Source organism: Chionomys nivalis, chromosome 17 (genome assembly GCF_950005125.1).
Source record: "Chionomys nivalis chromosome 17, mChiNiv1.1, whole genome shotgun sequence".
Taxonomy (NCBI): domain Eukaryota; kingdom Metazoa; phylum Chordata; class Mammalia; order Rodentia; family Cricetidae; genus Chionomys; species Chionomys nivalis.
In genome coordinates this window covers 2,584,085-2,598,146 of record NC_080102.1, presented here as the reverse complement: position 1 = coordinate 2,598,146, position 14,062 = coordinate 2,584,085, and the positions used below count along the sequence as shown (strand labels likewise).

Genomic DNA, 14,062 nt, shown 5'->3' with positions numbered 1-14,062 from the left:
GTTGTGTGGTGATCTTGGTGTGATGGCCAAGTTCAGGGCTAGCCTTGTTTCAAGGTAAGTACCAGAGCAGCTTGGGCTGCAGAAAGGGAGGCTCTACCCCACTACTAAAAACAACCCAAACCGAAGGAGATGTGCAGAGATCTCTATTCCAAGGCTCCCGACGCCAGCCTTCAGCAACAACTAGAGCCCGCTCCAGGCTTAGCTAACTTACACACAACAGATTTTGCTGACTAAACTTGGTTATGGTTTCACCATTGTAAATTTCTTCAACAAAATGACTAATTTCAATTTTGATTTAATGTGACACAAAAAAACTTTAAAATGTTTGCTGGACATTGCCCAGCAGAGTAATAACAAGTATTTCTAAATCAAAGCCCAAGTTTCTATTTTTGTGTTTAACAAGATAAGAAGAACATAATTATAAAAGAAGAGAGTATATAATTTCTCTAATATAAAAGGGGAAATTACAAAAATAATTTATTCATAAATTTTTATTTAGCCATTTGTATGGCTAAATGAGAAGTTTTCAATTGTATTGTAGAAAAAACAATTATGAAGAACAAATATCTTTAAAAGTGAATAAAATAAAGCCAGCAAATGAGTTTAGAGGGAGTGAGGACAAGACAGGAGCAGGGCCTGCACACAGCTCAGCATGGCAGCCATGACGGAGGGACGGTGTCTAGAAAGGCCTGGGTACAGCAGACTTGACACTGTAGTTTTCAGGGTTGGAGAATCTTTCATGCCCCCAAACCCTGCATTTTTCATTTCTAACTTTAAAGACAACAAAGAAGAGTTTTTAGCTGGGCTGGTTACAAATACATCAGTGAGGAAAAAGAAATCATCTATGTTTTGGCTTGAATTTATTACCACTCAACTATAAAAGCTGAAACAAACAAACAAACAAACAAAAAAAAACCTCTTAAAACTACTGTGTTCAAACTGGCTCTCTAAAACTAAACCACAATTAGTCTCTAGCTGCCACGTCGTTACGTTTGGTGTGCAGCTAAGATGCACACAGCTCAAGGACCGTCAGTGCACAGCCTCCTCCACACAGGCAGGACTGAAAACGTACGGTTCCCTCCTGAGATCTGCTTTAGGACTCGTCTGGCACGTGGCTCTCAGCTTTCCCAGTAGCAGTGTCTGGCTGCAATGGTTATTTCCTGCCTGTGTTGACTTTTCTTTTCACATTCCTTGTGTCCACCCTTTCTGATTAGTGTGGGAAAGTACGTAACAACTTAGTCATAGTGGCCAAAAGAAAAATGGCGACGTCATGGCCAGTTAGCTTCTTGCCCTGCCACAGTCCTCAGCAGGCCTTTGGTGGGCTGTACACTGAGGCTCAGCCTTCCCTGCCCAGGTGTTGCTGCTTGACAAAATGCCTCAGTGGCATTCTTGCCACTGCTACCATGGCAACTTCTCATGTTAGAATAAATCATTCCCAGTGGTGCAATGTACTGCATTAGAGTCACCTGCAAGGCTTACAAGACACAGGTTATTGGGCTCTGTGCCCAGAGTCTGATTCAGTAGCCTGGTGGGGGTCTAGCACACATTCCCAGCACGGTCTCAGGTGATCTGATGTGTCACAGATTGTACCGCGTGTCACAAACCACACTGTGAAAAGTACTGTTCTAATGTTTCAAAAAAGCCGAAATGCTGTCACAGCCTTCTCAGCTCGAAGAAAGTTATGACCAAACAGTCCTGAAGGCAACGGCAAGAGCGAGCCTCAGGAGGTGGACGGGGGCTATTGGAGGGGGCCGTTCAGGGCCTGGAATACCCCAGGTTCACAGGACATCACAACCTCAACAAAACGACAATAGCTCTACTCCAAACTACACTGAACCAGCATCTCTGCAATAAGGTCACAAACTAGAAATGTCCGAATCTCTAGTGACTCTGGAACTTATTTCCACATAGCACAGATCTATAAAATGCTGCCCTTTCATCTGCTAACATAGGGTGCTGTTGTCTCCCCTCCTCCCTCCACCCTACCCTCCTTTTTCTGTCACTCACCTGGTACTCTTTGTGCTGCTCTGACACTAAGGCTTCCACTGAGGGTTGATAGCGATGCTAACACACACGGTGTATGAGGATGTGGGACAGTTTCCATGGAGACCACAATCTGGGTAGTGCGGACAGAAACTTTTTGAAAGCAGGAAGTGGCTCTCCACATGTTTTCTTGAAAAGAAGTCTGCACTCCATCACAGTGAACTCTGGGCTGAGATGACTTTCCGTGGTAACATCTGGAGACGGGAGGCTCGTCCTTATTCAGGATAGTGTCCGATGGGGCTGAGGTCTCTTTGCTATGTTCAAAGCTGTGTACCTTTTTAATCTTCTTTAAAAAATGATTTATCTGATCCAGTTTGGTGAAACTCAAGTTAGCTTTCAAAGGCTTTGATACATCCAAGTTGATGTCAGCTATAAAAAAAAAAAGGAAAGAAACTTACTGGAGCTTTCTAATTAAACATTAATCCAAGTGCCAGCGCAGTGCATTCTTTACTTGTCACCTCTCCGTGTGTAGCTGACCAAAGGAGATTATTACTGAGCTGCGTAGTGGTCTAAACTGCTGTCCACTCACACAAGGCCCACACCTGGACAGGTCCTTCTCCCCTCGGGTTCTACGGCAAACTGAAGCAGGCTTTCCAGTTTGGTACCTATCTGAAACTGGCATTTGGTCTCCTAAAGAAACAGAACTCTTCATGCTGTGGGGACAATCGTCTTTTATCCTGTCACTGGTATTATTTTTAATAAAACACTGATTGGCCAGTAGTTAGGCAGGAAGTAGAGGTGGGGCAATAAGAATTCTGGGAAGAGGGACGTTGCAGTCTGCAGTCATGAGCCAAGTGCAGAGTAAACAAGATGTGACTGCCTCACCGAAAAAGGTACCAAGCCACGTGGCCAACATAGACAAGAATAATGAACTAATATAAGTTATAAGAGTTCATAAGAAGCCTGAGCAAATAGGCCAATCAGTTTATAGTTAATATAGACTTCTGTGTGTTTATTTGAGACTAAATGGCTGTGGGACTTGGTGGGATAGAAACTTCTGCCAAAATCCTCACAGGACCAGAACAGTGCAGGGCAAAGTGCTAGTCTCCCAAACATGATCAGTCTTCAGACCAGGTTGCCTCCCTCACGCCCATTTCTCCTGTATGACCTGCTGTAACCTGAGACTCTATGACCTGCTGTGCAATCTGCTCTGATAAACGCTCACGTGCATCACTCCAATAAATGTTTAGATAGAAATTTCTTAAAATTCTTCAAACTGGTTACGCTCAAGGTCACTCCCAGGTTAGACAGAGATGGAGATGATCTAGTGGGGCTGATGTAATCTTGTGTGCCTTTCAAAGGCACAAGAAAGAGATACCAGGGAAAATGAGAGATGCGAAGCCTTAGGAAGGCGAGAAGAAACACGCTGACCCTCCAGATGGACAGCAGCTAGTCAGGACTACAGACACAAGGCACAACTGGAGTGAGTTTAGAAACAGGCTCTTTAGGAAGTCTCCTCCACATTACTGCAGATCTCAAATGACACACTCATTTAGATGGAAACTAGCTGAACCTACCTAGGCACAACTACAGTCCACAAGAGACTTCATTCATATCTGTTGTAATTTGTTTATATCAATAAAAATATAAATTCTATATGGTTGTTTACCCACACAACATATGCAGGTCCTGATGTGAACATGAATAAAATTTCTGGGTCTAGGAAAATTGGTTTTAGCTTGTTTTACCATTCCCGATAGCAAAGTTATTAAGCACATAATACACTTTTCCTCTGTTGTGCATTTACTCCTTCAATACTGTTTCAGGAACCCAAGTAGGAGAGGAATATCATCTCTCCCACTGGAAAGATGACTGCAAAATCTCCAAGATGGCTACTTGGGAGATTCTGAAAAGCAAATGATGTGGGATTCCCCTCTGTATGTGGTGAATATTGTTGGTTAATAAAGGACTGCTTTAGACCTATAGCAGGGCAGAAGTTAGGCAGGCAGGGAAAACAATTGAATGCTGGGAGAAAGAAGGAGGAGTCAAGGGAGAAGCTATGGAGCCACTGCCATAGACAGATGTGCTGGTAGGCCACGACCTGGTGGCGACGCACAGATTAAAGGAGGTGGGCAAAATTAAGATGTAAGCCAATAAGAAGCTAAAGCTAATGGGCCAAGCAGTGATTTAAATACTATGGTTTCTGTGTGATTATTCTGGGGCTAAGCAACTGGGAACCAACAAGCGGCTCTCCTCCAACAAACTGACTCCCAATGTGGAGCTAAATCCATGCAAAATCTGACAAAGCTTAAAAAGAAATTCTAGACACTAGAAAACAAAGTTTAGTCACATTTATTTTCCCGAATGGGCTTTGCTTGCTGGTGGCATGCTGCGGCTCCTTTAAGAGAGATCTTCCTGATTCCGTGGTAGCAGGAAAAAAGCCACACAAATTTGGAATGCTGGCTTTCTGGGCCATGCTGCCAGCGTGAACTCTAAGCAGATCTTGCTATGGAACATTTAAATGGTTTTTATGGGCAAAATTCTACAACTTGCTTAATGGCAATATAGATCGGCTGTGTGCCTAAAAATGGGGATGTGAGTAAGCATGGCTCTCAGAGGCAGCAGACAGCTCCGCCATGCTGGGCTGGGCGGGGCAGTCAGGCACTGCTGTATTTCCCCTAGCAATGGTGCAGTTTAAGTTTTTAAGAAGTGCTTAGCATTTTAAGAAGTGCTCCTGGACAGTAGAGAGTTACAGATACACAATAGGATAGATTCATATATAAAAGACCTCTAAATGGGTCACAGTGTTAGACAAATGCATGTAGGCTTGGGAGAGGGAATAAACAGAGTCATAAAAGAAAACAAATAGTTTATAAAAAAATAAAACAAAGTCTTTAGAGAAACAGAAAACAGCCAGTCATAGATTAAAGGAGTAAAGATAATACAATAATTATTAAAAATTAATAGAGTGAGAAAAGCCATGTAAAAATGGAGTATACGCAGAGAGTCTGGATTATGTATATTATTGTGTTTTCTTTTGATTTTTTGACTGTGAAGTGCGAGCATGTGTGTTTCATTGATCATAACATAGAATCCAGAAATGGTACAAACACATATTTCTGAAAAAGTCACAAAAGCAATTACACAAAATAAACAAAGTTGTATTAGCAAGTGTTGTTAGATATGTATACAAATAGAAACAAGTACTTTGATCCCAACCTCATTCAAAAACTAGATTAAAATGTGTAATGGATTTAAGTATAAGGTACAATATAAAATTTTTTGAGAAACATAGGTGAGTTTCCAGGTAGAAAAGTAAGGAGTCTTGGAGTTCTAGAAATAAGACACAATTCTTGTAGATGGCACAGAAAAGCATGATTCACAGTTTTAAAAATTTATAAACTAAATTAAAATTTATTAAGTACGGTACATTAAAGTTAGAGTAAGAGAATGGCAGTATAATAAGTAGGGGTGAGAGCGGTGTGTAGAGGGCTATGCAGTCATGTCTCATTCAAATTCATGGACGTGTACAACAGAAGGCAACTTTGTTGCATATTAATTATAGTAATATGAGCGGCGGGCTAAGTTCCTGGCACCCGGCCGCCCGCAAGGCTAGCTTTATCCAAAATAATTACACAGAAACTGTATTCTTTTAAACACTGCTTGGCCCATTAGTTCTAGCCTCTTATTGGCTAATTCTTACATCTTTGATTAACCCATTTCTAATATTTTGTGTAGCACCACGAGCTGGCTTACCAGGAAAGATCTTAACCTGCGTCTGTCTGGAGTGAGAGAATCATGGCGCCCCACTGACTCGGCTTCTTTCTCCCAGCATTCTGTTCTGTTTACTCTGCCTACCTTAGGGTTGGCCTATCAAATGGGCCAAGGCAGTTTCTTTATTAATTAACCAGTGAAAGCAACAGATTAGAAAGAAATCACTCCCACATCAATTAATGACAAACAATTACTTCAACGGCTACTGAGTGTCCGATGGGGAATAGGAAAGACCCCCTCCACATCTGAATCCCACATATTATCACAAAGGCTAGTAAAGTGGGCTTACATGACCTTGTGGGTCTAGCAGGTCCACCTTTAGCTCACTTCACATGGAGCCAGACTTCCCCCAGGCAGGGAATACCCAAAGCCTCAGTGTGCTCTTAAAGTTAAGTTTCTACTTCTCCCAGAGTCCACCCAAGACAGTTCAACATTTATTCTGAACCATAAACGATGAGGTCATGGTGGCCCCTTTTCAGAATCTGAGAATGATGCAATACCATTTCTAAATGTCAGGAAAATTATAGGGTTATTATTAAATTTATTAACATCATAAGATGTAGCAGATGAAAATTAGGAGCTTTAAACCCAAGCTGACTTTAGTCAGTAAAACTCAAAAGCACAGGTCAGTTTGGAGGAATCTTAAATACTTTATAATGGGAATAAATACAGTCTTTCACATATTGTGATCATGTGGCAAAACAAATGTTAAATGCAGACTTTTGTAAATCAGTAGAGTTCAAATTCTTATTAATTCATAAAAAGAAATGTATTCTAAAAACCTAGTCATTTTGGTAATATTCAACTATACATGTATCTGAGCTGTATTATTGACTTTATTTTAGTGAATATAACTTTTTGAATAATCTGAAGTTGAAAAGACACGTTTCCTCAAGCAGATGAAAGGACGGCCCACAATATCTATTCGCATAATAGTAAAAAGTAAGAAGGCGTATGTGTAATTAATTAGGGCAAGTACAGTTTCCTGTCTTCTTTGCTTTCTTTTAAGAGACTCTAGGAGATTGCCACTGCAGACATGATCAGCAGGGTCTTGTTCTAGGGCAGAAACAGGACTATGAGCAAGTGCCATGGGACATGCATCCTTACACAGGCCACTCTGAAGTCTCAGAACGTCAGAAGCACAGCTCCCTGGGAATATGAAGATCATGTCCGAGTGTTTCCATTCTCAGACATCAGTTTTGTCTCCTGAGTGTGAAGTGTGGCTTCTGCTGACCTGGGGCAGGGGCTGGATCCTGAGTGACTTGCCCATACCACTGAGCACCTCCCTGGCCCTACAGCACCAGCCGTGACCCTGTGCAGTCATGTCCAAGCTGCTCTGTGTGTCAGTTCTTCAGGATCTGATGAGGACAAATGTGATATCACAAGTATATTCTCTTCATCACTGAGCAGCAACTGAGGAAAGTTCTCAGGAAGCCTGAAATCCGAGAGCTATACATAGCACAAGGTAATTGTAATGCTAGCTTTCCAAAGAAAAATGGTGGTATTTAAACACTAAAATTATTCATTTAAAAAAAACCGAATGCTTGTTTGCATACATACGTACGGAGGCCCTCTCCCTTTAGGGAGACCGTAGAGCCCTCCCGCTGAAGAACAGGCTGTTGTGCAAGCCTCCTCTGGACAAGAGGCAATGAGGTGAGACCACTCTACCAGGCAGCGCCCCTCCGCCAGCCAGCCCAGCAAGTGCCTGGAATGTGCACACTTGTTGGCACAGAGAGCTCAGCAGCATGTCTGAGTTCTTCCACTGACATCACAACTGTCATGTCTGCTCATTCAGTAAATTTTCCTGATAGTTGTACTACCAAGTGTCAATAGGCTTCCACATTCTTAAGATTGTGTGTGTGTGTGTGTGTGTGTGTGTGCGGCAGAAAATTAGCACCTTCATGATGAGCATTTTCAATTTCACAAGCACAAGGAGGATATTTTTAGAAATGGAAAAATTGTAAGAAAAAGTGTGCTATGTTTAAACATAGAAAAATAAAAATTGGGCCATCAAATCTCTAAAATACAATAAACTCATCACTAACAAAAATGAAAGAAACAGACTCAGAACTGTTTTCAGTGGAGACACGGGGGTTATATACAATAATGCTGCGTGTGAACCGTAAACGTAACTAAATCAGCACAGACTGTTAATGTGGGCTTTATTCCAATTATTATCGGATTCTTGATCTTGAGAGTTTTGAATTTTTTCATAATCCTTACTAAACTTTAATAAATGGACTATTTTCAAAGTTGAGATTTTAGGAAAATATAGTAATGGAATGTCCCAGCTGAGTCATCTTGTCTGCCAGATCAAGTTTCTCACCAAGCCTGGAACATATTTTGTATCTTTAAAAGTTACCAAATAAACCCCTGGCTGTCAATTATTAGATCCTAATTGCCCTTCCAAACTCTCTCAACAGCTACCAGGAAACAGAATGACGGACTGACTACTGAGTTAAAGGAGATTAGACCAATACAAATAAATTACAGTATTTCATGCTTCCCTCATCCTGCAAGGTGACTCAACAGTGAACGGGAAGGAATCGTATTACAATAATGAAAACAGAGTGGGAATTCAAAGCCCAGGGTGACTCTCCTCAGGTCATGGTAATGCACACCTTGTGGGGGACCAAACACCGACCGGAGAACTTTCCTGAAAACGGTTCCAGCTATTTTCTCATTCAAAATGTGCCGACTTGACTTGCGCCATTAGTCATATTACTTACATTTATGATGTGTTTTCAAATCTTTTACAAAAAAACCCAATGGGTTCAATATGGCTTTTTATACTCAGATCTTAACATCTATGAAGGAAAGCTTCATTGTTAAGTGTTCCTTCCTTTGGAGTTTTATTTATAAAAGATAAGATTTTATTTTAGAGCACTAAAGCTCAGCTCAGGAGGATGGCTGGGCAGACGGACAGTGGTATCCCTAGCCCTATGTGAGGGAGTGAGTGCAGAACACAGCAGTAACATGCTCCAACCAGCTTGACTTCCTGATAATTTTAACCAAACCTTTTTACTACTTAGCTATATGTGCTGGATTAAACTCATCTAGTGAGCCTCTCTCCTCAGGGAAGTCTAGATGAGGGCGTGATTGTTAATTTTGATTGGCAGTCCAGTGATGTACACCTGTGGGAGCTCCCATGAGGGTGTTTCTGGGGAGGACTGACTGAGGCAGGAGCGAGCAGCACTATTCCATGGATGGGGGTCTGTCCTGGATACGAAGGGGAGTGAGAAAGTCAGCTGAATCCAGAACCCCTTCCTCTGCTCCCGACTCACTGAGATATGAGTGGGTAGCCTCCATCACCACGGACAGGAGCTGCTCCTGCTGCCTGCCCTGCAGACAGACCACCTGCTCTGATCCTGAGCCAAGATGAATCTCTCCTTCCTAAAGTTCTTTGTGTTAGGGATTCCGTCACTGTGGAAAGAGAAGAAACTAATGAGGGGCTAAATATATCAAAGGTTCCACTAATTTTGGAGTTTCTTCGGTGCCTACATTTTTGTTTGTCTTGTTCTCAATAGTGACAAGGAATTAGACCTGGAGGGAGCAGGGCACTGTTTTGGGTTTACAGTGTAGTAGGTTTCTATTCTCTATTTCTATTAGCTGCTGCTAACATGAGCAGTCACTGAGAGCAGAGTGACATGCAGGGAAGGGACATAGACTACAGCGCAGTCGGGGGAAGGGGTTAGACCACACATGGGAGAAGAACAGGAAGCATGAATTCTCAAGGGAATGAGCATCAGGTCTCAAAATGTCAAGAGAGGCTCCTACTGTCAAATGATGCTACAATCTGAAATCGTTAAAAAGAACCAGTTTAAAATAACACCATAGAATAACAACAAGTTGGCCATCATTGGGATGAGACAGAAACCCAACTCACTTTTGAAATGAACAAATAATGAGAATGAAGTAAGCATTTATTCTGCTTTTTGATGACAGATACACAGAATAACCAAATAATGGGCGAGAGCCTCTTTCTCTTTTCGGCATGATGACAGCTAAAATAAATCTATCAAAGAGAAGTCCAAGAAGCAGGAAGCCGGTATTTACAACCTACCAGAACTCAAGCACTGAGGACCAGTGACTGCCAGCGTCACACAAACAGCTCTTCGGATGGCATCTGCATCCGATGGGACAGCACCAAACTCACTACAATACAGTCTCACGTGAACAAGCAAACAGGAACCAGATTAAATACAAACAAACCAACAAAAACACCACCCACATTAGGAAACACAGAGGAAGGCGCAAAGAAGGAAGGAGTGAAGAAAGTTCTGACTTGGTACCCCGAGGGCAGGGGAGAGGGGCAGGAGAGGCAGAACCGTTGAGTAGGAGGACCTTAAGCTTAGAGGCAGGGCCGGTGGCACAGGCCCGCAGAGGCCAGAAGTTGGTGCAGTGCAGGACCAGGTCAAAGGCCTTAACTAAAAGGAGAGTGGATTAGAGATGGGAGCACAGGGATGGGAGGACGCAACAACACCCTCAGCATCAGCAGCTGTGAAGAATCTGACCACCACAGAAATGGAAGGGATGAGCAAGAGGAAGGGGTGAAAAGGACGATTTGATTTGAGAAAAACTGACATAAAAAGGCAAAAGGCTTATTTAAATATCAGTTTGTTTCATCACATACACATTCACAATTTTGGCTGACCCTTCCCCTATCCCATGCCTATCATCCCACTATCTGCTTGAACCTTCCTGGCCCCAGTATTCCCCCTCTCCACTTTTCTCACTTACAATCTACTAGCCCCTTCCAAAAATGCATTGCTAACTCAAGTAAAAATTACAATAAAAGGAGAGAGTACAACAGCTATGACCCAAAAGAACCGGGAAAGGAAAATACTGAGAACTAACATTTAAGTGGGCTTGGGATTGGGGGATAGGAGAGATGTAGGGTTAGGAAGTACACTAATTAAGGATGTATGGAAAACACAAGTTAATAACTAATAGGCTAATCATATCTTTTTTTTTTTTTTTTAAATTGGAGTTTGAATAGAGGAGAAAAATCAATGTGAACTGACCAGGAAACTCTATCCCTGCAGGCTAGCTTTCATACACCTGAAAGCACTCTCTGGGGAGAAGAGACATCAGTAGTCTTACCCGACTCTACAGACAGCAGCAATGACCTGCCATATAAGGAAGAAGGGTTCAGTAGGCAAAAGACTATGGGAGCAATAAACTCTCTCTTGATCAGATTTGAGGTCTGCTATACAGGAAGGAATTCATGTCTGGTACTACAAACATGGTAGAAACGCATCGCTAGGGAGGTCATAGGCCCTAAGAGAGAATTTATTCATGTTGTTTTGCTAAGTGGCCACGCAATCTCTAATATTTAAATCTCTAATAAATATTTAATTTGTGATGCTCTCAACCTGGTTAGGGAAGCTTCTTCCTGAAGGGGGTAGCTTTTAATGCGGACACACTGCTCTTCAACACAGACTCGGGGACACAAGAGAGTGGAGCGAGGTGATGGGGAGGAGAACTGTGTCACACTGGCCTCTAGACATGACCGCTCCTCAGCAGTTCACCGCAGCTCGGTTACCTACACAAAATCAAGAGAGCGAAAGTTCCAGCATAGAATAGGGAAAGGCTTCTGATGCTAAGAAGTGAATAGCAGCTGATGGTTTCTGGGAGATCGCGTTTCTTTTGGAGGGAGCACTGGTAGGTTGCCCATGCCCGTGTGGAAGACCGCAAGTCCATACACATATGGGCAGCACTAATTAGACTTAGGAGGTTATTTAAAAAACAAAATAAAACACTAAGTTGGGGAGGAGATATGATGGGGGTAACAGGAGTGGGATATAAATAGCATATATTTATATGCTGTCTGTCCTGGAACTAGCTCTTGTAGACCAGGCTGGCCTCGAACACACAGAGATCCTCCTGCCTCTGCCTCCCGAGTGCTGGGATTAAAGGCGTGCGCCACCACCGCCCGGCTTGTTTATGTTTCTTAACTGTACTTGTGAGCCCTACAGTGGCAGAAAACTGGATCAAACCGGAGCCAAGACTCCAGTGACTAAAGGAAGGGCAACATCAAGAAAAAGATATTGTTTAGACTTCAGAGATACTTTTCTTTTCACTTTGAATCTTCCTGACTTGGTAAGATGCCTTAACTTTGTTGTTTTGTTGACTCCCCATGGAGTGGATGGCACGGGTTGGGAGGAGTGAGAGAGAGGAGGGGGAGGGGGAACTATGGTTGGTATGTAAAATGAAAAAATATAAAAATAATAAAAATGATAACATCACTAACACCCCCATCTCCCCACCAAAGAAGATCAGTAAGATGGCTCAGCGGATGAAGATGTTTCCACCATAAATGACAGCCTCATCTTGGACCCTGGACCCAACAAGGTGAAAAAGGAGAAGGGCCTTCTGCAGTTGTCATCGGATTCCTTGTACTTGCCACGTTGTGAGGCAACGCAGGCACACACAGCAACTACGTGAATAATGCCAAAATTAGTTTTTTTTCTTGAAATTTCTTCAGAAACCCCCTTCCCCGCCTTTGACACATGGAACTTACTGTACAGCTGTGATGACCTTGAGTCCCTGATTCTTCAGCCTATCTTACATAGACCCTCCCACCAACAACGTTTAAAATAGCACTGAATAAATCCCATTGAGTAGCTGATTTAGTAACAGCAGAAGCCAAGAGCAGAGTTCCACCAAGAAAAGCTAATATAATACAGACATATTTACACGTGCACGCGATTTAAACCTTGAAGCCTCTACTTTACCCCCATATAAAATCCGTCTGAATGGTGCGTCATTGTACCTAGGGGCTGTTTCATTACTTTTCAGAGCACATACGTATACATGTTAATTCAAATGCAGTAGGTCCGCAGAAGAGAAACAGTTGAGGATGGATAGCCATGCACAATCACAGACCCAGAGAGGCTAAGTAAGAAGGATGATGGCTCAAGGGGAACACACATCTCCCTGGGAAGGAAAAATAGGGTAGATTTAGCAGAGTTACTGTATTATGGACATAAGAATGAACAGCCATTTTCTTGAAGTACTCTGACCTTGAAGAATTATTGTAGTAAAGAATCCTTGTGGAAAACAATGCTGGTTTTGCTGAAGGGGCATTGTAGCCACCCCATGACTTTGATCACAAGACACCGCAGGCATACCTGAGGTCCTTGTAATATTGTGTACTGCAAACAGTACACAGTAAAGGACTACAGTCCTGGGGGCACGGGATGCTCTCGTAAATTAGTTTAGGGGCCTTGGTATGAGGAAATACTTTGTCTAACAGTAAATATACCTTTGTATGGCTGTTGGGGCTCAGTTGGTCAGAGAGGATGGACCTTCTTGTTGCTGCAGAGGCCTTAGAGAGCCTTCTTTCTCCAACCGTCCCGTACTACACACTGCACCCCAACAAATGTTCTTGTGTGAGCAAGGCTGTCTCTGACTTTCCCCCCGGCTCCTGGAACCCTTTCCCCCTGCTGGGTTGCCCTGTCCAGCCTTGATATGAGGGCTTGTGCCCAGTGTTATTTGCATCTTGTTATGCCATGCGTGGTTGATATCCCTGGGAGGCCTGCTCTTTTTTGAAGGGAAATGGAGGAGGAGTGGATCTGGGGGATCTGAGAAGGGTGAGGGAGCTGGGATGAGCAGAGGAGGGGAAATTGCCATTGGGATGTAATGTATGAGAAAATTTAAAAAAGATTATGAATAAATAAAGGAAAACAGATTACATATAATTATATATAATATGTGTATATATATTTATAAATATACATACATACACACACACATATATATATATATATAGAGAGAGAGAGATATGAAACCAATCCAAAACTAAAAAGGAATGAGAAAAACTAAATGGATAAATTAATGAACACGTTAATCAGGGAAAGACTCAACAAGAGACTCTTAGAGGAAAAAGGCCCCAGCAGCTTTTCTAACATATAACCTAAGCCCAGTTCAGCAGCTTCAACTATGAAGCAATATACAATAGATGGAAAGAAAGGCAACCCCTTCGGAACCTGTGTCTGATATAATCTCATTACTTACTTTAATAATGATGAATGAGGTAGGCTAATTATTACTTCATAGTAAAATAGAAATGACTCAGAATGATACCCCACTTGGACACTTGTGTTCTTTGTTACTGGTTAAACATCACTTCATGGCTAAAGTGACAGTGGTTCAGAAATTTTTCTGCAAAAGATCAGTGGGAAAAAAATATCCCAGGGAGCCACAAGTCTTCACAAATGACCTCGAGTTAATTAGAAAAGGCTGCGTCCTTACCAGTTCTGCTCATGTGTCAGCTCTGATTAAATTATTTTTTTTTAAAAAA

The 14,062-nt window shown here is 42.3% G+C and overlaps 1 protein-coding gene across 6 annotated transcripts in view; it reads right to left on the bottom strand.

Moving 5' to 3' along the window:
• The window catches only part of Vps13b (vacuolar protein sorting 13 homolog B), a 438,985-nt gene that overhangs the window by 134,286 nt on the left and 290,637 nt on the right, over nt 1–14,062 (bottom strand). For all 6 annotated transcript variants that reach the window (XM_057791252.1, XM_057791249.1, XM_057791251.1 and 3 more), the window contains one exon: nt 2,008–2,412. In XM_057791252.1, coding sequence (XP_057647235.1) covers nt 2,008–2,412 — 405 coding nt within the window. The remainder of the gene's footprint in view (nt 1–2,007; nt 2,413–14,062) is intronic.